Source organism: Chinchilla lanigera, unplaced genomic scaffold (assembly GCF_000276665.1).
Source record: "Chinchilla lanigera isolate Chin_1 unplaced genomic scaffold, ChiLan1.0 scaffold00077, whole genome shotgun sequence".
NCBI lineage: Eukaryota > Metazoa > Chordata > Mammalia > Rodentia > Chinchillidae > Chinchilla > Chinchilla lanigera.
Window position 1 is genome coordinate 4,240,258 of NW_004955478.1, and position 22,963 is coordinate 4,263,220.

At 38.9% G+C, this 22,963-nt stretch overlaps 1 protein-coding gene across 1 annotated transcript; it reads right to left on the reverse strand.

Moving 5' to 3' along the window:
• Positions 1–1,025: 1,025 nt before the first annotated feature.
• Prkar1a (protein kinase, cAMP-dependent, regulatory, type I, alpha) lies at positions 1,026–21,862 on the reverse strand (the record flags this gene model as incomplete). The annotated part of the gene is given in 10 exon segments (XM_005402117.2): positions 1,026–2,939; positions 3,638–3,719; positions 4,522–4,643; positions 5,930–5,990; positions 9,247–9,405; positions 10,085–10,131; positions 10,911–10,972; positions 11,172–11,263; positions 15,046–15,216; positions 21,680–21,862. Coding segments are annotated over 10 exon segments (1,146 nt in total). The 3' UTR covers positions 1,026–2,766.
• Between the last annotated feature and the right edge of the window lie 1,101 nt (positions 21,863–22,963).

Sequence of the window (22,963 nt, forward strand, 5' to 3'; positions counted from 1 at the left end):
TGAAGAAATTAGTATCAATATCCTGAGTACAACTTCATGATTTCACTGCTCAAAAACCTGAATAAGCATTAGAGAAACAAGGCTTTATTCATGCAAAATTTAAAAAGCATTCCTAAGTAGTTAAATGCATATCTTAAATTTAAACCAGTGATATATACTACTCATCTAGAGGTGATGTTTTCCTATTAAATCTGGGAAAGTTCCAAGGCTGCAACACTTATCTACCTTCAACGAAAAGGAAATTCTTGGCTCCTGATTGAGTCTTTCCTTCCATGCCTTAGCAGTTAGGTCTGCACAACTTCAACACCCTTCAAGCAAGGTTACGAGGTCCATTCTCTGACAAGCGGAATGCGAAAGCACTGCAAACAAACATCACCCCTCTTTCAAGCCATGGATCCCACAATTCACTTTCCCTTTTCACTTTTGCCCTCCAGAGTAGCAGCTTTTGGGGGAAGAAGGGAGGAGGAAGATCGAAAGGAGAAAGGGAAGAAAAACTGATGCATTTAAAGAATTTAAATTATTTAATTTTTTATTACTTGACCTACCATTAAGACAATCTATAACAAAAAGAACAGCATATATTAGCACACATAGTATAATCAGACTGGTAACCAGGAAACAATACAAAATGGTCCTCTGGCCATCTATACTTTCTAAAGCAGATCTCATAAACTGACTCACCAAATCCAGAAATAACGACTCCGTAAGCCCTGAATATCCACTAAGACAAATTATGCCAACCATGATTGCTCACATATATACTTAGATTGCACAAATATAAAGCTTTAAATGTAATAACTGTTCAATTTAGTAGGCTTATCTTAAAATGTCTAAGATTAAAAACTACAAAAGAGTACAGCAAGCCAATTGGTTTGAGTAAAACTCATGTAGAAAGCAGTATATGTATCTAAGTACACATGAACATGATTATATACATACATGAAGCTGCAATTTCATGGCGTTCTACCTTAATTCATTTAAGTACATTTTTGGCATTTAAACAAAGATCAAATCAAGCTTTAAGCTGATATGAACATAATTTTTATTTTTGTTTTAAATATAAAAAAGGTAGCCAAACACAAAGATAAGTACAGTTCATGAAAGCCTCATTTAATATAGATTTTGAAAATTAAAAAAATTTAACAAGGTGGCTTTCTAGCCCACACTAAAATGTAAATACAATGTGTCAGGTTTCTATTCCAAGTTAGTAAACAATCTACAAACTTTTCAAACCTATGAAAAAAATCTACCCTGGCCCATTTAAATTGCCTGGGAAAGGATAAGAGGGGGGATTATTAATCAGAACCAGTTGCACACAGGTGGAAAATACTTGCAGTCACTCCCAAATAGAACCCTACATTATATATATATAATATATATATAAATCACAAAGAAAATAAAAGTGCCTACATTATGGAACTGTGAAATTTTGTTTATAAAATAACAATAATAAAAATAAATTGTTGGTATCATTGGAATAATGTAACACATAAGGCTGGAAAATACTGAAATACAGTTAAGACTTAAAACACAAGTTTACTTAAAAAAAGAAAAATCGCCAGAGAAACACAGACTAGACATGAAAGCCGGACTCTCAGCACGATGGCCTTTTAGACCACACACAAACACATCCGACCCACCTCTACCCCACCAAAAATTCTACTTGACATAAAAGAGGAGGGGAAAAAGGTTAATCCTAAGCACAAAAACTCCTTCCCAAATCTCACCCCCCAATGAACTTAGTGGGGGAAAATTTGCCAAAACTAACTTTATCTACCCAGTTCCTCCCTTTAGCAACGTAAGCTCTATTTCTCCGCGTGACTGTTTGTTCCACCTGTATCCACTCAGCAAATCCACTCTCCTGGAATGCGTTTACTCAGCACAGGAGATTACACTGGAGTTAACTGAAGGACATACGTTACCAAAAGCTCTAAAGTAACATCCCAGAATGTAGAGCTCCAATTCTTTTTCTCAATTCAGCATCTCATCATCAGTATTTGGCACTAGCTGGATACAGGTTTAATCAGAGACTGTGGGGCTGAAGATGTAGTTAAACCATAACCCAGTATTTGCAGTCTATGATTTGGATTCACACGTCCAAGGCAGATAGAGACAGCCACACATAAAAACGTTTCAGAATTAGAGAGAAAACATGAATAACAAGACGAACAAATCAGGCAAAAATACCGTGGCAAATGAAAATTCAGGTTGAGGGGGCTGAAACACTCATATCCATCTGATTAATTAGCAAAAATGGGCATTTTCCACCCTTAAACTAGTTTAATTACAAGCATATGTCTTCCTACTACACTAAGATTTTCTATATCCATTTTTCCTAACCCTTGGAGCTTAATGAGAAATTTATTCTATATAGAAGTACAGCATATATGGCCACAGTCTAAATATGCTTATAACCGGAAATTGTATCACAAAACATCTTGCACTGTTTTATCATGACTCTACGGTAACTCACTGGTGCTGGGAACCGCCCTCACCAAAAAGCATGGCACTCACCGCCCAGCTGAACACTAACACTGCACAGAGAAAAGCAGTACCAGCGAAGTCCACAGAACTCTTATATTTATTTGTACGAGCATTTAGTTAATGCTCCAAATTATAAACGGAGCGATAAAAGCAACTTTAAGTAATATAAAGAGACAGAAGCTGCAATGCCAGTGGCCACTGGGCGCTGCAAGTAGGGAAGAGAAAGCAGCTGCAGAGTGAAGCATGGACTAGGGGAGAAGAGGGAGGCACAGGAGGCACGTTTCAGACAGACAGCGACACGAAACTGTTGTACTGTTGGATGTTTCGTTTGAGGATATCTGAGCACGGGCCAAGGACGCGTTCAAAACGAGGTCGGTCCAGCTTAACGCACTTCAAGGGCCCGCGCGAAACCACCGTGGCCGCGCGAGGACGATTCATCAGCAGAGCAATTTCACCTGGAAAGGGCAAAGGAGAACCGTAAGAGCAGGCCACCTCCTCCCACAGAAAACGTCTCCTTAAAAAGTGCACTTCTGACAAAGTAACAAAGGTTTGTTTCCCAAATAACTTAGTGCAGAGGCCACCACAACTGCACACTGGGAAAAAACCCAAAAACCTTCTCACAGCCAGGTGTGGTGGTGCACATCTGTAACCCCAGCACGTCAGGGGCTAAGGCAGGACACAAACTCAGGGCCTGACTACCCTGACAGTCCAAGGCCAGCCCAGGCCACACAAAATCCTGTCTCAATAAACAAACACAAGTACCAACTAATAGATAAGACAATAACTGCAACAACTCAAGCATTAACTGAGTAGGGATCAAACTGAGAGTCAAAAAAACAATTAGAACATAAAATTCAGAAACAAGTATCACATGTTTTCTCTTACATGTGGGATCTAGAGAAAAAAGAGACGGCATGAAAGTAAAAGGGAGACTATGAGAGAAGGGGCCGGGGCAAGAGAAGGTGGACCTCAGGGTCTATGCAAAGCATGGGTACGCAATGACACTGTCACGTAATAAACCCCACTGCTCTGAATAATTAGAATGCACTAATAAAGATAAATGAAATTAAACAACAAAATTATGAAACAGTACAATGCTTACTGAGTGGTAACAAACTACAGTACATATTTAACACGAGGGAACACAACATACCAAAATAATCAGAAGGTCCCAATCTTCCCACTTCGACAAACTCTTCATTTTCTGACCGACGTTGTAGCACAGCAGCTGTGCCCTGTAAGAAAATCACCAAAAAGCTAAACAAATACTTTCTAACCCAGAGTGGCATTTTAAATATCCTGTGCAATTTTAGCTATCTCCCAAAAATGTGGGGGGGGGAATCACTGATTATTTCAACACATCTGTGTTCCTGGGTAAAAGGAACTGCAAGGTCAAGTCACCATATCAACTTCGGTTTCTATTTAACCAGCATCCCTTGCTTGCAAGCTTCTTACCAAGCTAAGGTACCTGTTAGCAAACTGCAGGTGGAGGGCTAAACCCCGTTTTTGTCTGTTTTGTAAGTAACGTTTTATTCTAATGCCACACCTGCTTGTTTATGTTTCTATGGCCGCTTTTGCACTATGACAAAAGTCTCTGAATCTGCTATGCGGATGCACACGGCAGGTAAGATTAGCTGCTACACATCTCCAGGAACTGTATAGATATAAAACATGCGAACTTACAGAATTTATTATCCAGTTTAGACCCAGATTTACCAAATACCCCAAACACCTGCATTTTAACAAGGATGGTGCAGAATCATTAAAGTCCGTCCTGAGTTTTGTGGCTTACACGATAAAGTGCAGTTACCACTCAGTATCTGGCTACTTGTATCTAGCGCCTTCCACACTTACGACTCAAACTCTTTTAAAATAAAGGAGGCTAACAGGAAAACCAAGTAAATGCATTTCAAAGTAAAAGATAATTTATAAATAAAATGTCAGATATTCTCAAAAATTAAAGCTGTAAATCAGAATGAGCCCTTTTCCCACTTAGGGTGTACAGCTTTGCGGAGAGCCACAGGTCAAGTGCCTGACCTCCAATATAATGAAGAACTCATCCCCCGGTTCTCCCTGCACCACAATCTTCTGCCCATCTTCAAACTGGACCGGTTCCAAGGCATCAGCTACTGTCAGGCGTTCCCACTTGTCCAGAGACTCTGAAAGACAATTGAAGGAATTTCTCTACATTACTTGGTGCTAAAAATGTTAAAGTATACGGAGATCTTCCAAATAGCCATTCGCCCTCAATACTCTGGTACCGTCTCAGAGAAAATGCAGCAATGGCACCTGTCCTTACACTCTGCTAGTCTCGCAGAAACCCCAACATTATCTGCAGATGGCTCTCAGATACTTTAGTTGCCAGGTTAATTTATACCAACTGCACCCAGTGGCAAAGGAGTAAGAAAATGTGACCATTAAGTGCTCCTAAAGACTGCCATCAATGCAAACCAAACCTACAGTTACGCCACCCAGAAGTAACACTTCCACCACCCGTATTTTTCAAAAGGTTCAAACAAATAAAAGCCTCAGTTGACTTCATTTATGAAACAAGAACAGCAAAGTAATGTTCATTCCCAAAGGCCAAATTAGAACTGAGACACTAAGCAAATGTGACTATTTTAAAGAGTATGTAAAGGGGCTGGGGATTTAGCTCAGCGGCAAAAGCGCCTGCCTGGCAAGCACAAGGTCGTGAGTTCAGTTCCCGGTACCGGAGAAAAAAAACCAAAAAAATAAATAAATAAATAAAGAGTATGTAAGAAAGGAAAAAAATCGTATCACTGTATCAAAACAATGAACAAAAGACTGCCACTTTATAGAAATTCCCACCCTTCCTTCTAAACTGTAAGTTCAGGGGCTGGGGATTTAGCTCAGCAGCATAGCACCTGCCTGGCAATTGCAAGGTCGTGAGTTTGATTCCCGGTACCAGAAAAAAACCAAAAACCAAAACAAAATAAATAAATAAACTGTAAGTTCTAATGCTTCCCAGTCTGTGTAACAACACACACTAGAGTATCTCCAATTAACTTGCTTTACCATGAATTTCAGCAAGTCTGGGATCTTTGCAGAAGATGCTGATAAATGATACCCAATCTTTCCACAGATGAAAGGCATTCGTGGAAACACTTTCCAGAACCAACGGATTCAATGACAGAACAAGGGATGGAACACGTCCTGGCAGGAATGACTGAATGTCTGCAGTCAGACAAGGAGGACCCTTCCAATCCTTCTTTTTAGGAAGAATGAGCAGCACCTACACTTCCAGAAAGCTTTTCCCAAGTCCAGCTACAGTAGCCAGTCCAACTTTCCATACTGTCAGAAAACATTTCCACATGCCTTTCATGACTATTAGCAAAAACACAAAGCAGTTCACTTTTCAGGAAAGATAACAGGTTCTGCTGAGTATCATTAGCACAGTTCTCCATACAAACCTTCCAACACTCACCTAAAATGGATACTTTACTAAGGAACTCTTCATACATTTTTCGCTTTCTCAGCGTGCTTCCCTATGAATTAAAACACACACACATTATTATACAATGTTGTGAAATAGTAGGTTTCAAATAAACTTTTTAAAAAAATCAAAGCTTGCTGCTGCTTCTGGATTTGTGATCTGATTTGATTTTTGTTTTTTGCTTTTTTTGAGACAGGTTCTCGCTGTGCAGTTCAGCTGGCCTTGAACTCACTATGTAGCCCAAACTGGCCTCAAGCTCATGGCAATTACCCTGCCTCAGCCTCCTAAGTACTGGGATTACAAGCATGTGCCATCACACCAGCTTACTTTTTTCTTTTGGGTCATCATTTTTCTTCATGCTAAAGACAGATGAGCTCCTACTCAACAATACAAAAAAGGTCTTTGTAACTTGCTCCCAAGAAGAAACCAGGCATCTTGGTCAAAGAAGGTACACAGCACCACCAAGCAGTGAAATGCCAAATAAGCAAAATATCAGTTCTTCAAAAATCGTATTCTTCGCATAGCATGTTTCCCCACAACCCCAACCACCCACACAGGGAGATGAACTGCTGCTACTTACAGACTCAAAGAGAAGAGTCCCATTGCCCCAAACACAAGCAAGCTGTCTTACCTACCAAGTGTGTCAAATGCCTCTGAGGGGGAAAGGGGAAATACTTTCCTTTATAATAAAACTTCCTTATATGGGAAAATGCCTTGATGTGCCCCCGCCACCAAAAATATTCATACCTACATACATTATGTACGTGTGTGTACCTGTATATACACTACACACACGCAGTCTACCCTCTGCACCCACAGGTTCTGCATCCACAAATTCAACCAAATGCAGATTAAAAACACTCAGAAAAAAAATGAACATGTACAGTCTTTTTGCCTAACATTACTTGCTAAACAATATAGTATTAACAACTACTTATATATGTTTTACTCTGTATTAGGTATTAGTTAGTAATCCAGAGATGATTTAAAGTATGGGGGAGAAGGAACCCTTCTACACTGTCGGCGGGAAAGTAAACTCTGGAACCGCTATGGAGATCAGTATGGAGACGCCACAAATAAACTAAAACCAGAAATTTCATTTGACTCAGATACTCCCTTCTTAGCTATCCCAAACAAGTTAAAGATATCGTACTACAGTGACTCATGATACCCATGTTTATATGAGCACAATTCATAGTACTTAAATCGTGGAAGCAGCCTATACGTCCATTATCAGGTGAATGGATAAAGAAAAGGTATTAGAATGCAGTGCATTCTACCCTGCTGCAAAGAGAGATAAACTTGAGTCATCTATAGGAAAGTGGATGCACCTTGAGACCACAACGTTAAGTGAAATAAATCAGACATACAAGCATAAATGTCACATGGCTTCTTATATGAGAAACCCGAACTACAAATAAAGCACAAAATAAAAGACCACAGAAAGCAAGAAGAGATCTTTCTCAAATGGGAAGGTGATCCACAGGTGGAGGGTAGGGCAAGGAGGGAGAGGGGATGAGAAAAGGCATGAAGGTGTATGACATACCATGCACCAACCCCACACGAGGCATGTGAACATTATGTCTGCAAACATGTACTAATGAGAAAGACTTTTAAGTATCCAGAGAATGCACGGGTTATATGCAAACACTATACCACTTTATGAAGGGGACTTGAGCATTTGTGGATTTTGGTATGTACATAAGGGATTCAGAAATGAAGGAAGATTTCAAACGATCTATGTATGTATTCCAAATAAAAAAAAAAAATTCCATGTACATCAGACTGCGTATTTTCAAATGCCTAGATGGGCTCAGCAAAAACTTAAGAAAATCATTCAGAAAGGCCGGTATCATTAGGTAAGAGTTAACCATCCCAAACTACTCTTTTAAGTGTATCATGAAGTTCTCAAAAACTCTGACTGTATTAACAGGAATGCCCCAACAGTTTTATCATTTCCCCTAGTAAAAGGGGATATATGAATTACTGACAACCATCTTCAATTTAGAGACGCTAAGTACTTCTGAGTGGCCTTGAATAACTCTATGCACTTAAAAACATCCTGTCAGACAATCTGCGGTGGGTAGGATTAGGTAAATTATCGTGCACCTACAGGCAAATTAATGGATTTTTAAACACAGCCTGACCATTACATATACACCTTTTGTTTCCCATGTTACTTCTGGCCAAATTTTTATTCTAAAACATGACTGCCCCAAGTGGCACAATAAATAATGCTGAACAGGCCCAATGCAAAATACCTAATCATTAAGAATAAGGCATATTGGGCAAAGGAGACCACTGGAGATCGGTCTGCCCTCTGAGGTGGAGGCCCCAGAGCTCAGACCCATGCTACCAGTTACTCCAACAGGAATGAGAGGGCTTGGGGCACGGTCTGCCTTCTCCCTCTGGCCAGACCGTCATCTCCATCGAGGAGCCCTGGGTAATCATGACTATGGAGGAACAAGAAAACAGCCTGTTGCTAGACACAGGTGCAAGTCTCTCGGTCCTTCTTTTCAATCCTGGCCTTCCTTCCAGCCATCATACCTCAGTGAAAGGAGTCACTGGTGAGGAGGTAATACGGTATTTTTGACAACCCTTAGGCTGTAACTACTTCTTAGATCCTTCTTGCATATCTCTGTCTTCCTGAGAAACCACTGTGAAGATACCACCACGTATTACAGCAGCCATTGATATTTTCCTACTAATCTATCCATAACTGTGTAAAGTTTGTAATGTTCCTATCCTATTTCATAAATGGATGTATGTTTATTATTATGTGTTTCCTACAACAACCATTGAGAATAGTTAATGATTTTTCAATAGGTCACTCATGTATAGCTCTATTTATTTTCTTTAGAAGCCATTTTGAAGATACCAAAGTATAGCACAACAACTCTTGATAATCTCCTACCTCTTTTGTCTCTAACGCACTATTATTTGTCTATTTGTTTTCCTGAGAAACTATTTTATAGATAATAATATGTAAAACGATAACCATTGATAATTTCCTACCATTTTGTCTGTAATATGCTAAGTCCCCCCTATTATTATGTTATCCTCGTTTTACTCTTTAAAATTAAAAAAAAAAAAAAAAAAAAGAATAAGGCATATTGGGGCTGGGGATTTAGCTCAGCGGCAAAAGCGCCTGCCTGGCAAGCGCAAGGTCGTGAGTTCGGTTCCCGGTACCGGAGAAAAACCAAAAAAAAAGAATAAGGCATATTGTCATTCCAACGAGGTGGTATTATTCCAACACTATTTACACAGGTCAGAATTAAGGGTCACACTCCAAAAACTCACGCTCCTACCATCAGGATCCTCCTGTAGCTGTCTCGGTCGATGCCCCACAGCTTCACGTTGGTCTTCGCTTTGACGGTGGCTGCTCTAGGTGTCCCATAGATCAGCGCCAGCTCTCCAAAGCTCCCTCCTTCCCCAACACTGGTTGCCCACTCGCTGTTCACGTATACCTAGAATGCAGATGACATCAAAGCAGGGTTTTTCTCCACGTATATACAAGAGCATGCCAGAAATTCTCAAACCTCTTTGAAAGATCAGAGTCCTTAACTTGTGTTTTAAAAACCAGTATACACTATGTTTTCAGAAAATAGCAAAGCAGAACAGCTGGCATTCCGACAATGACCTAGATGTGCTGCTCTCTGGTAGGAGAAAGGTGCTCCTCAGAAACGGTGAAGGGAAGGTCAGCCAGCAGCAACGCTAGTAACACACGGGGCGTACTCACTGCGCCGAGCACTGTACCAAGCGTTCCACTTGCATTAGGTCACTGGATTTTCTAATAATCCTGCATCAGTGCTACTTTTGTCCTCATTTCATTTGGTAAACGGGACTCACAGAAGAAAGCTGCATTAAGTTTCACAGCTAATGGCCAGGTGTGGACACTGCTTTACTGTATTTTGATCTCACTTTTCAGCACATATACACTTTACTACTCCGGCAACAGTTGTAGCTAGAGAAGTTACCTTTAAAAGGTTTCCGTGTCATAAAAACACTCGGCAAAAGGTGCTGATGAGACCTGACAGAAAAGAGCTGTAACAGCCCTTCAGGAACACATTGCTTATTGCCTAGATGCAATTAAAGTCAAAACACTGACTTTCAAGATTAAAAAAATTTGTTATAATTAAATCTTACATCCATTTCTCCTTGATCAATCACATAGAAGTTATCCCCTTCGTCACCTAAGAGTAAAAAAGATTAAAAAAAAAAGATCAAATTAATATAAAACAAACTCACAGTAGTACTTTGGTAGAAGAGCACAAAAAAATAATTTTTAAGAAAAAAAAATCCAGCAATGTATTTTAAAAGGCTCAAGACTGATCAATTTTATTTTCAGTAATCTCATGTAAAGAACACCTACAAAAACCAAGTGACATACACAAAGTTATTCACTACTATACCCTCTATAACAATATAAGAAATAATTCAAATAGTAGTAAAATATCAGACTGCCACAAAAGGTAAAAATATGTGGTTTATGAAGACCCATGAAAATCTCAAGAATAAGAAAAAAAGAAGATATGGAAAAGGTTACATTCATGTCAATCTATGTAGCAATTTAAGGTAAGAATCTGTAGGAGATGTACAACCTTACAAATACATGGCCTACATAATAACCTTTATTACATAATCTTTATTTTAAAAGTACTTAATAACCTATATAAAGAACATATGAGATCTATATTGTTGAAATTCCGTGATATTCAACTTAAAAATAGGCATTTATTTTCACGATTATAAACACTATTGCATCAGAAGTACTAATGCCTTAATGAACATATTTTTAGTGCCAAGAATTTTTAATTAAAAAAATAAGAAAACCCAATAGAATTGACAGGAGGAAAGTGGAGGGATCTAACAGGAAAACAAACTCCAATAAAAGAAAACCAAAACAATCAACCCGCCAGCCTCCCTGCTCTTCCACAACGGTACTATGTGTCACAGAGACAGCAGCCCTTACCTTGCTGAATAACTGTCTCTCCGGCAATAAAGGAGACTGGAAACATGGCATCAAAAATATCACTGCAAGAGACACAGGGCCCAAGTGTTAAATTTCAGAAGTCTCTTCTATGGAATTCCAATAGTAATCCAGAATGAAAGCCCCCAGATTTTCAGCTCAACTGTCATTTGGTGACAACTAAGAGCCTTAAAACGTGCAATAATGCCGACAACAGTTTGGGACTACACTCTAACTGCAAAAAAGAAAAAAACCTGTTCTTACCTTCTTTCGTTATCATCAAGGTGTGAAAACAGCACATTTTTTTCAATGGCTTTGGCTAAAGCAGCCATTGTCTTATAATCTTTTGGTATAACCTAGAAGAGAATTGAAGGTCAAATGACATTTCCATACAGCAAAAACATTTCATGTTTGCAATCTGCATTTCAATTAAATGTCAGGCTACATTATGGTATTTAGTAGGACTGTTCTGAGTTAAATATTTTCACTGCAACCCACTTAGATGATCTCTGACTCACAAAGTACCCAACAAGCATTGACTAACCAATCCCTTTGCCTAAAACCAGGTCTGTATCAGTATTTGGTTCCCAGTTACAACTAAATAAACATCTGAGCAGCATCATTATTCTGAGGCAAAACTGTATTGTTTCAATTTGGACTTTGTAGTACTGAAGACCAGGACCTTTGTACTGAGCTATACCAAAGTCCTTTTTATTTTCTTTAGGGCGTAACACTGGGTTACAAAAACCCAGCCCACACTTCTCTACTATAAATTTGTACTTCAGCATAACTGTAGCCAGCTCTGGTCTCAGTAGCTATGCCTGGGGAATACAGGAAGCAATCTCTGTGTTTATCCACTCCCACACATGTAACACTCCATATATGAAATCAGGGGCTAAAATATACTCACACCAGTCTTCTATGAAAACATGTATTTTATCATAACGGAATGTGGGTGTGACTCACAGCTGTGCTTGGGGAAAGCTAAACCCAACTGTATATTCACCTTCGCAAACAAATGGCAAGGTATATACAGGACATCTGAAGCAGCAACAGTTTTTACCCATGAAGTGCCGCTCACTGCTAAATTTCTGTGCGTTTAGGATCCGTTTTTAAAGAAAATTTTCTTTTGATTTTTCTGGTAGAAGTACCACAATTCAGTACCATGACACATGAAAAACCAGATCTGCAAGTTTTGGAGGAGGCTGATACTGAATTATCAGATTACTCATGCATGGGTGACGAAGACGATAATGACTTCAACGTTGACCATGTGAGCCAAAGTCCCTGTGACAGTGAAATGGAGCAAGAATCAACCGTGACAGACCCAGGGAATCCAGACCTCCTTGATTCACAAAGAAAACAGCAATGTGAGTATATATTTGACTAGTCGAAATGGTACAAAATGGTCACGTAACCAAATGGAACAACTCAACATTAGAATTGGGTCCAAAAATACAGTGAGGATCTTGGCCGGAGTGAAACCTACTGGATGAAACGCCAGCACTAACACTCAATACTGGAAATTATTATTTAATAGATGAAATGCTACAAGATGTTGTGAAATACACAAATGAAGAAATACAAGTAAAACATTCTCTATGCACAAATAGCCATACTCAAAAATGGATTTATTATGACACCTCACTAGCTGAACTGAAAGCATTTATAGGTTTGATGTACTCAGCAGGGATTTCTCATGGTCAGTGCAGGAATGTAAGACTTATGGAAAAGCAATGGGTGTGGGCCTGTGGTTTGTAGAGTAACAATGACACTGAGATTTGGTTTCCTTCAGAATTGCCTGAGGTTTGATGACCATACCACCTATCAAGAAAGAAAAAGGACTGACAATTTGGCTGCTATCCACTCACTGTTTGAGAGACTGTTAAGCCACTTACATACCATCTGTATACATGATTACTGAAGAACATCTTGCAGCATTTCATGGTCGCTACAGCTTCAGGTAGCATGTGCCAAAAAAAACTTCAAAATATGGCATAAAAATTTATGTCCTTGTACACGTGAAGATTTATGCTTTCAATTTAGAACTTTATCCTGGAACTCAGTCACCAGGTCCTTATTCATACAGTCATAAACCAAATGATGCTGCTAACAGACTTGTTGCTCCTACAAACTAGTCAGAATGTGACATCTGATAATTCATTTACCAGTTTCCAACTGATGCTGCACTTGCTAACAGAGCACAAGTTGACCAGTGTAGGAACTGTACGCAGGAATAAAGCACAAATTCCAAATAAAATGCTGCAATTTCAAAACAGAAAATTGTACAGTATCATCTTTGGATTTCAGAAAGATTTACACTGGCCTCATCTATGGCAAAGAATAACAAACTGGTACTGTTGATGTGAACATTGCACCATGATGGAAATACTGATAGGGAAACCTTGACAAACTGCAAGCATGAGATGGTAACGTTCTACAACAAAACCAAAGAAGGTGTTTTTGAAGAATTATGCAGTCACTCCAAACACAAAGCGTTGGCCAATGGTTGTACTTTACTCGATCCTAAACGTGTGGCATAAATACTGTGCCAGTTTACAAAGAAAATAACGAGTACAAAACACCACAGAGAAGTTTTCTTAGAGGACTGGGACTGGTCCTCATAGGAGATTATTTATAGCAGAGGAAAAACAAAGTGTTTCTGCCCAAGGAAAAAAATTGTGGAGCACATGGTGAGCCGACAGGTGAACAGGCAGGGCAGTACCACAAAGTACTACTATGACAACGAGACAAAAAAGCTGCCAACTGTGCCCTACAAAAAAGGACAGGAAAACAAAACATACGTGGCATCAGGGGCAATACTTGTGTATGGAACATGCAGTTTCAAGGGTGCAGACAGCCTTGGGTGTGTCCGCTGAAACACAGATTATTTCTGTTACAGAGTTCTACTGGTATTTTCACTGTAGTTCATACAGGAATTTATTTCTAAAGATGTCTTTTAGGTTTTGTAAGTAAGTGCACAGCTGATGTGAACATGCTCATGTTTATTCTAACCATGCAACACATATTAAGAATTTAGTACTTATTTCATTGGTATTTTATGTTCCATTAACTACACATTGTGTAATATAATAAGAATCCTCTCAGAAAACACCAAGACCAGCAAATCAAATATGCCCCACAAAAAGGCCAGGAAAACAAAACGCATGTGCTGGCAGAGGAAGCAGTACATGTGCATAGAACATGCGGCTATCATGTGCGCAGACTGCTTTAGGTGTGATAACTGAAGTGAAGATTTTTTTTGTACACTTCTATTGGTATTTTCATTGTGGCTCATAGAGGAAATTTCTTTTTGTTGTTACTTTTGAGACTCTGTACACCAAAACAGTGTTGAAAATTTTGACGTTTTATAAAGAATATTAAAAATTGAACTTTAAAATTTTTTTCCTATTAAGTACTTGTTGTTTAATATAATAAAGCTCATAAAATTGAAGTTAATAATTCATTAATAGAAATACTCTAAAGAATAAATGTGGGTATTATACACCACAGAGCCCCTTTCTGACAAAATTTGGGTTACGCTGCACTTAAAACGGTCTCACTAGCCCAGGCTGGTCTCAAACTCGCAATCCTCCTGCCACAGCCTCCCAGTGTGGTGGGGTGAAAGGCAAGTGCCATCACACGCAGCTAAAGCTAAGTATTTTTTAAACTGCTATCTTTTGGTATTGTTCGCTTTAGAAGGCCCAAGGGCTGCAAACTGTGACCCCCACGGGCCTGCCAAGGCTATTAGCGTAACTCAGAATGGCCAGCTGACTCTGAAAATAACAGATTAGGATGAATGAAGACCGTACGACAAAAGGTTAAAAGTCACACGTGAATTAACGTACAGAGTACATCAAACAGCTGACACCAGAATGTAAGAAAAATGAGTAATGCCTGCTTCTTCAAACACAAAACAGCAGGAAATGATGAACTCCCAAAATGTATCCATGTACTGCACTGGTTTATAATCACTATTAGTTATTTCCTCTGCTATCCTGCTGTTACAGAAATCTATCTTCCAGTGTGCAATAACTACTTTTATCTTTATTTGAAGGAGTACACACACTCATCAAAGGAGCCTAGCTTGTCAAGTGGATCCCCAAACATTTCTCCGGTGTTTAGACATCAAAACTACCTTTCTAACATACGACGCAGCATCTTCCTCCGTGTAGACTTCCGCACTGATAGCACCACGTCGCCGGCGACCCTTCACCACTGGGTTGGGAGGGGGAGGAGAGATTTCATCCTCTCTGGAGTCTGTACGGGTACCTGCTTTCTGCAGATTCTGAATCTGCTTTGCCTCCTCCTGAAAGAAATTACAAGAACGGAAAGTAAGATGCCTCAGCATCAGTGTGTGAAGCGGGTATTCTTGGATTCCAATGACAGTCCATCACAAAGCACTTCAAGTCTCTAGAGGCATCTAGTGCCAATGTAAGGAGAAAATGCCAATTCCAAATGGAAACAAAACAGAGATGTAACTTTGAAAAGAGATTCTTGCATGGGACTATTTATTAGGTAACAAAAGTCATTAGCCTAAGAACAGACCATGAACAAATTCGATGTTCATTTTAAGAATGCATTGGCAGCAATGATTTATGATGCAAACACCAACTGGGAAATTAGGGTTTTATACTATAAAACAAAATCCTGGGAATTAGGTTTATTTTTGTAAAAGGTAACCCATTCGCCCCTCTAAAAAAGCACATAATCCAAGAATAATAACTCAAGCAAAGTAATGCAAGAATGTCTAGATTATTGAATTATTTCATTAATTCAATAAGCATTTTCTGGATTTGCTACATCACAACCTACACCAGGCAATGGGAATAGAAACACAAATAGGGAAAGAGAAGGTCCAGAGCCTACAGAATTCACATTCCAGCCTACGTCACAGATATACACAAATACTAACGTAAAGACAACCAAGAATAAGAACTGGTTTAGCAATGTTCCCCAAGCAAAGCCGGATGCATTCTTTATTATCTGAGTTCACATTTAAAGTCAGAGTAACCTGCTTTTAAAAACTGCTCCTAGTTAATGTCTAAGTGTATGATCAATCTTACATGTCTGTATTTGTTTATCTGAGTTTCCAAACTGAGGATATCACTATGTAATACAACAACCATTGTTAATTTCCTATCACCTTGTCTGAGATTCTATATTGCTTCTACTGTTTTTGTGTTATTTTCTGAATGTATGTGTGTTTGTTAAGATGTTTTCATTCTTTTATCTTTAAAAAAAACTGTTCCTTATTGAACCATTTCAATATAAAAACTAAGATCAACTATTAAACATTCTTTTTTTCAAGTCTAAAGCCTTAAAAAGAAATTCCTCTCAGTAAAGAAGAAGTTATTAAGCCTGAAATAAAAAGGAAAAAATAGTGTAGACTGGTACAACCACTGTGGAAATCAGTATGGAGATTCCTCAAAAAACTGGGATTAGAGGTCCATTCAACCCAGGTAATCCCCTTTTGGATATTTTTCCAGGAGAACTGAAAACATCATACTACAGCAATGTATATGCACCCACGTTTATAGCCGTGCAATTCGTCATAGCTAAGTCGTGGAAACAACCCAAATGCCCATCAACTGAGGAACGGATAAAAAAGATGTGGTATTTTTATAACAATGGAGTATTACTCAGTTATAAAGAAAGATAAACTCAAGGCTTTTATAGATTAATGGGTGCAACTAGAGACCATACTCATAAGTGAAATAAATCAGACTCATATGTGTAAACATCGTATTGTCTCCCTAATGTACAAAACTGAAAAAGTAAATAAAATCTCAAAGGTGTAATAGATACTGTGAAAGGGAAAGAAACGGCTCGAAAGGAAAGAACAACTGGGATGGGGGAAAGGAGAAAAGAGGAAAAAAACATATATATATACACACACACACAATAGCTAAGTTAACTGTACTACTAATTTCTATTGGTTTAATTTTTTTGATCAATTTTGCATGCCTATATCTGGTAATCTGAACAACTACTATGAAGACAACATGCAATGTAACAACCACTGCTGATTTCCTATCATCTTGTTTTCAAATTTTGTATTTTTTCAATGTTTTTTAAAGGTTTTTATTCTCTTCAAAATAAAATAGGAAAAAATAACACGTATCTTCTACTTTTTCATTCTCTTGCCCCACTATCCATTATTTTTCTAAACCATGTTTAAAATTCTGAATGAACTCAGCATTTAAAATGAGTAGAAAAAACTGGGGTAAGAATCTGAGATTCTTTGGGGGGTGGGGCTTTTTTGTGGTACTGGGATTTGAACTCACGGCCTTCACACTGACCTATATCCCCGTCATTTTTTTAAAAGTTTTATTTCAAGACAGGGCCCCTAAGCTGCCCAGACTGGGCTGGAACTTGCCATCCTTCTGCTTCAGCCTCCCATGGGCATCATCACATCCAGCCCCACTGGCATCAAGATAAACACGCTACTTGTACTGTATGTATCCAGCAAGCTTGGCATGACAGCCGTCAGTGGTCTGAGCAGTGCTCACTGTCATTAGCAGAATCACGCCTGCTTTCTTCTTTGTTCAGAGAGGGGCTGTGCTTATTTCTCTCCTCCTCACTCCTTTGCCATGCTCGAGTTAAATCCAGGGCATCTGCACATTCCGTCCTGAGTACCCTTTCTTTTTTTAAAATTTTGTTAAATGCCCCAGCTGGGCTCAGAACTTGGGATCCTCCAGCCTCAGCATCCCAGAGTGCTGGGATTGCTGGTGTGCACCACCACACCCAGCTCAATTATGAAAATACACAATGAAGAAAACACACAACAAAAATAACTTTAATCAACTTGTATATGTCTAACTGCAACTTATATATTACTTTCCCCTTGTCTCTTGTGGTACTGGGGATTGAACACAGGTCTTCGTACTAAAGTGTATCCCCAAAACCTTTTTATTTTTTATTTTGACATATGGTCTAAGTTAATAAAATGCCAAGCCTAGGCTCAAACTTGCAATCCTCCTGCCTCAGCCTCCCAGGGATTATAGGAATGTATCATGCCCACTTTGTATTTACTTCTTGACTCAATAGTAATTCTACTTCCAGAAATTTATTCTAACATATGCACATATATAAAATACAGACGCAAAAATATTTGTTCTTATGAGTGAAACATTAGAAGCAACCAAACTGTGATCAGTAGGAATAACTAAATATAGTATAGCCATGCAATGGAAGGTCATGCATGTGTTAGAAAAAACAGGAAACTTTTTTTATATATCAATTTATCTGTAAATGCCCACGTAATATCCCACAATCATAGCTTCTTCCAACAAAGGCAATTAGGTGGAAGGAAACCCTTTATGGTTACACCTTCTTGTACCTGCAGAATTCTGCATCATATATAAATACACAACTTATATACAAACATTTTTTAGAAAACCATTTCATGCCCAGCGTGGTAGCGCACGCCTGTAATACCAGCACTTGGGAGGCTGAGGCAGGAAGATTGTTGTGAGTTCGAGACCAGCCTGGGCTACAAAGTGAGCTCAAGGCCAGGCTGAACTGCACCGTGAGACCCTGTCTCAAAAAGACAAAAAAAAAGAAAAAGAAAACCACTTCATTTTCATCCTAGTAGTTCCAGTCACTAGTTACATTTTCCTACTCCTTATTAAAACAGAACTGCAACACTCAAGTCTCCTCCAAGTTTAAAGAATACAAAAAACACATGAATTCTACCCTTCAAGTCTGTTGCTAGCATTTCACAAAAATTCCATGAAAAAAAATTCACAAGTCTCACTTGGAACTGTATTTTACTTAACTGACTTCCTGAACATTCTGAAGCAGCAGAAGCATTTTTATGTTAACGTTGTTTCCTAAACCATGAGTCAGTGTGAATACACCCTCATGGTGATGACACAGCCATCTCCCAGATGGATCATCCACTTCTAGTACCTTCTCTCATACCCTTACTCTTGCTGCTGTTACTCAGCTGTCAGTCTCCCTCTTCAGCTTTCACTTACTAAAACAAAAACCTGCAATCCGCTTACTGGTTAATAACATTCTCCACTCTTCTGCATTATGTTCTCAACCCTGAAATTCAAATTCTGTCCCCACCACTTGCTTATGTTCACCCAAGTATTTTTTTTCCTCCTTGCCCTTGCCTTTTTTTGTAGGTGGGGTAAACTCCTACCCCACTGCCTTGAGGCTAGGCCACGGGACTAGTTCTGGCCACAGGAAGTAAGTGGGCCTGCCACAGCCTTAGTGCCAGTGTGGTTTGGCTCTTCCCTCCCCACCCGACCTGAGCTTCTGTCCTGCTCCTGCCTTGAAAACAGCATGCCCTACAGAGTGGCTGTTCCTTCGAGTCAACCCCAGATCACGACGCATGGAATGAAGACAGCGGAATGGCCTGAGCCCAGAAAGCTGCATATGACCAAGAAACAACAGTCTGGTGACCAAGAAATAAGCCACTGAAACTTGGAGGTTATACGATACTACGGCAATAGCTGACTTACTACACTGTATAACCACAGCCAAGTTACTTCATTTCTTTTGGCTCTACCTACTGCCTCCGTACAATGGTGATAATCACCTACCTCACACTTCTGAACTAAGTCTGCATGCATGTCAAGAACTTCACACAGCACCTGGCACACAGGAGACACTCAGAGGTGGCAGTTATTATCAATCCTCTTATCTACCAGACACGTGAGACTCTAATAAATACATGCATAAATGAGCACTCCAACTCCAGACAACGGCCTGAATTAAAGTGCAGCAGCTTCCAACAGACAAAGTGAGTTTTACGTGCATAGCTTCTGGAGTAAAGGATCCGGCAAGCTAGTAATCCTCGAGTAATGGGGAAGAGGTGATGAGAATGACACAATACTCAGACACAGTAAACAACTGTCTGTTAAAAAACTAAAATCTAGTTATATGAAAGTCTCAGTACATATGCTCAACCTTAGCTAAAGGAATGTACACGAAAAGTACATTAAGCTGTAACTTCTATTAAAGAGGCTTTTTAAAAAGGCCAATACACATCAAATCTAAAAATCCCATCTACAAAGAAACTACCCTAATGATCATTTTTGCTTTCCCCCTTGGTTAATCCTTGAACAGTCCTGCGGTAAACACGGGCTTTGAAACAAGCACCACACATTCAACACTCCCTATAAAAAGACACACACTTAACGTCTCACCAACTTAATCCCCTCATTTGATGATTTCTATTGATGTCCAAAGACGGATCACCTTACAGTGACCTATTTCAGAACCAGATCTCCAGGAACGCGCTTGATTTCAAAACAGGGAATACTTGTGGCCTTGTGCTACAGTACTTCCACTATTTACAAACTGATTAAATAAAAGAAAGCCAGAATTCTGACTACCATTCCAATGCACCAAGTAGATATTCATAGGGACTGGTCAGTAGTATCTTCTTTTTGTCATTTTCTATTACTCTAGACATGCTATTAAATACCAATTATAACAGTTTTCAGGGAAACAGAAAATACCTGCTTACCAATCTAGCAAACTATTTTTAAACCTAGTATACAGATTCAATTACTGTAAATTAGCTGGTAAGAAACTGCTCAAATACCTATTTCTATTATAAAGCTAGATAATTAATGATCACATATCAAGGAAGTATCTCCCAACTACCCATGATTATATTTACTGTGCTGATTTACAAAAGCAAATCAAATCCTCGAAACATTTCATGATCCAGACCCTTTAATTCATCATTTCTGAGATAAGCAAAATGAATCACTGTTCCTGAAGCAAAATTTTTATTCTCCTTAAAATTAGAGATCACACATACAATGATGAAAAACAGGAGAAATAAGCCCTAACTAAAGCTACAGGATAAAATTTTGACAACCATCAATCTTCTCTAGAGTGACCTCATCTAGATACACTCTACGGTCTATAGTAAAGCAAGACTTCACTAATTGAGAATTTCTGTTTTTTATTTTCAAGAGAATAAAAACATTTTTTAAAAACATTAAAAATGATACAGAACTTCTAAACAAGATGATAGGAAATCAACAATGGTTGTTATACTACATATTATTATCTTCAAAGCAGTTGTTCCGATCACCAGACATAGGCATACAAAACTGATCAAAAAAAAATTAAGCCTTATTGTTCCTTTCAATAAACCAATAGAAATTAGTAGTACAACTATCTTAGCTAAAGTGAAATAAATCAGACCCACATGTGTAAACATCATATTGTCTCCCCAGTATAAGAAACAAAGAATTTCTGACACATCAGTCACAAGCTAGAATCAACTATTTAACGATACAGTTTTAAAAGGTAAAATAAGGTTTAAGTTTGCTTGCTTTGTTCAAGAGAAGCAATAACTACTACTTCTGCACTACTTCTGATCAGTTTTACCTGTTATAATTAATTTTATGCACTAATTAAAACAGTTGAACATACCTGGAAACCCTTTACCAGCCAAAATAAACTTAGCAAATGGGTACATTTTCTGATAAACTCTACTGGTGCAGAATTTTAAAATCACTACAAATACCTTCACTACACTGCGTGGGGGGCAGGGTCTTGCCATGTAGTTCAGGATGGCCTCAAACACAGCAATCCTCCTGCCTCAGCCTCCCCAGTGTTGGGACTACAGCCATCAGCCACCACACCTGGCTTAACTGTATTTCTTATTTGATTTTTTTTCCCGAACTTCTTTAGTCAGAAATCTTTTGCCTTCAAAAGGTACAAATTAGCAACATTCCAAAATATTAATTCTAACCACTGTCAGGGTCATCACATCATCTCCCCACATTTACTTTTACCTTCTCCAACCTCTCGAAGTACTCCCTCAGGAATGCCATGGGTCTCTCAGGTCGGGCAGTGCACAACTGCACAATAGAATCCTTAAGCAGGGCCTGGATGTTGTGCTTCTGGACGTAGAGTTCGCATTCCCGGAGACTGCGCTCCTCCTCACTGGCGGCAGTACTACCAGACGCCATGGTTCTCTGCAGGAAAAAGAACACATATGCATGTGTAAAAACCACCTGTAAGGCACAAACACCAATTTGGCCTTTTGACTTACTAAATTTATTAGGCAACTGACTCATTGAAATTTTTTCCTTGCTAAATGGGTTAGGCACCGTGGTAAAGCAAAACCTGCATTCTTCCACGTTAAGTGTTTCATTTAGCTCCTATGTAGGCGCTAGGCTCCCTAGGCAACTGAGAGGCAGTACCTTCAGTATGAGCCATCACCCCTGCAGAAGCAGGCTGCTGAGGAGTCAGGCCCTTAAGGGAATTTCACTCAGTTCTCTCTTGCAAAAGAAATCGTGATGACGCGGGCAATGTGTAAATGGTAAACAGGACGGAGAATTACCAGGGCACACAAGTCAGCGCTAAGTGAAAGGAAGGCAGCACAAGGAAAAACATCTGACGCTTCCCTTAGAAGCACCTATCCCCTGGGCACGGCCCAACGTCACACCACAAATCACCAGCAAAGGAACGGATTGGCCAGCTATTGGCTGGTATTAGCGAACATTTTTTAAACCCAAAACTTCACACGAGTTTTAAAAGCAAACTTTTATTCTGAGATCTCTTACCAGAGTCTAGCTCTAAGTGACTCTCCATTTACCAGTGATGAGAGAAGAAAAATCCTACTGGGGGAAGTAAACGTCTTAAAAAATCTTTACCAAGAAAACTGTCAAAACATCTTCATCTGGACAGGAAAAATTAAAACACGTTTCAAGCCTACATAATCAATCAACAAACTACATTTAATGGAATATAAAACTATCTTGAAATGAAGCAAATAAAAATATAATAACGAGCAGCTAACCTTATCCCAGAATTAAAAACTTATTTAACCAGGCCACTCATAGATTATTTTCTTTCCAACTTCTAATTACTGAGTAATTAAGATTAATATTAGCAGTGTTCCCCTCCACTCTGGAACTAAATACAATACATAACAGCTTTGTTTATATTATGGTATGCACAAAACAGATAAAATATTCAAGAAATAAGTACCAAAATAAAGAGCTTCTCTAAATGCTGCACTATTACTTTATTTTGACACTTTCACGATAAATATAATAGCAAGCAGGCTAGTT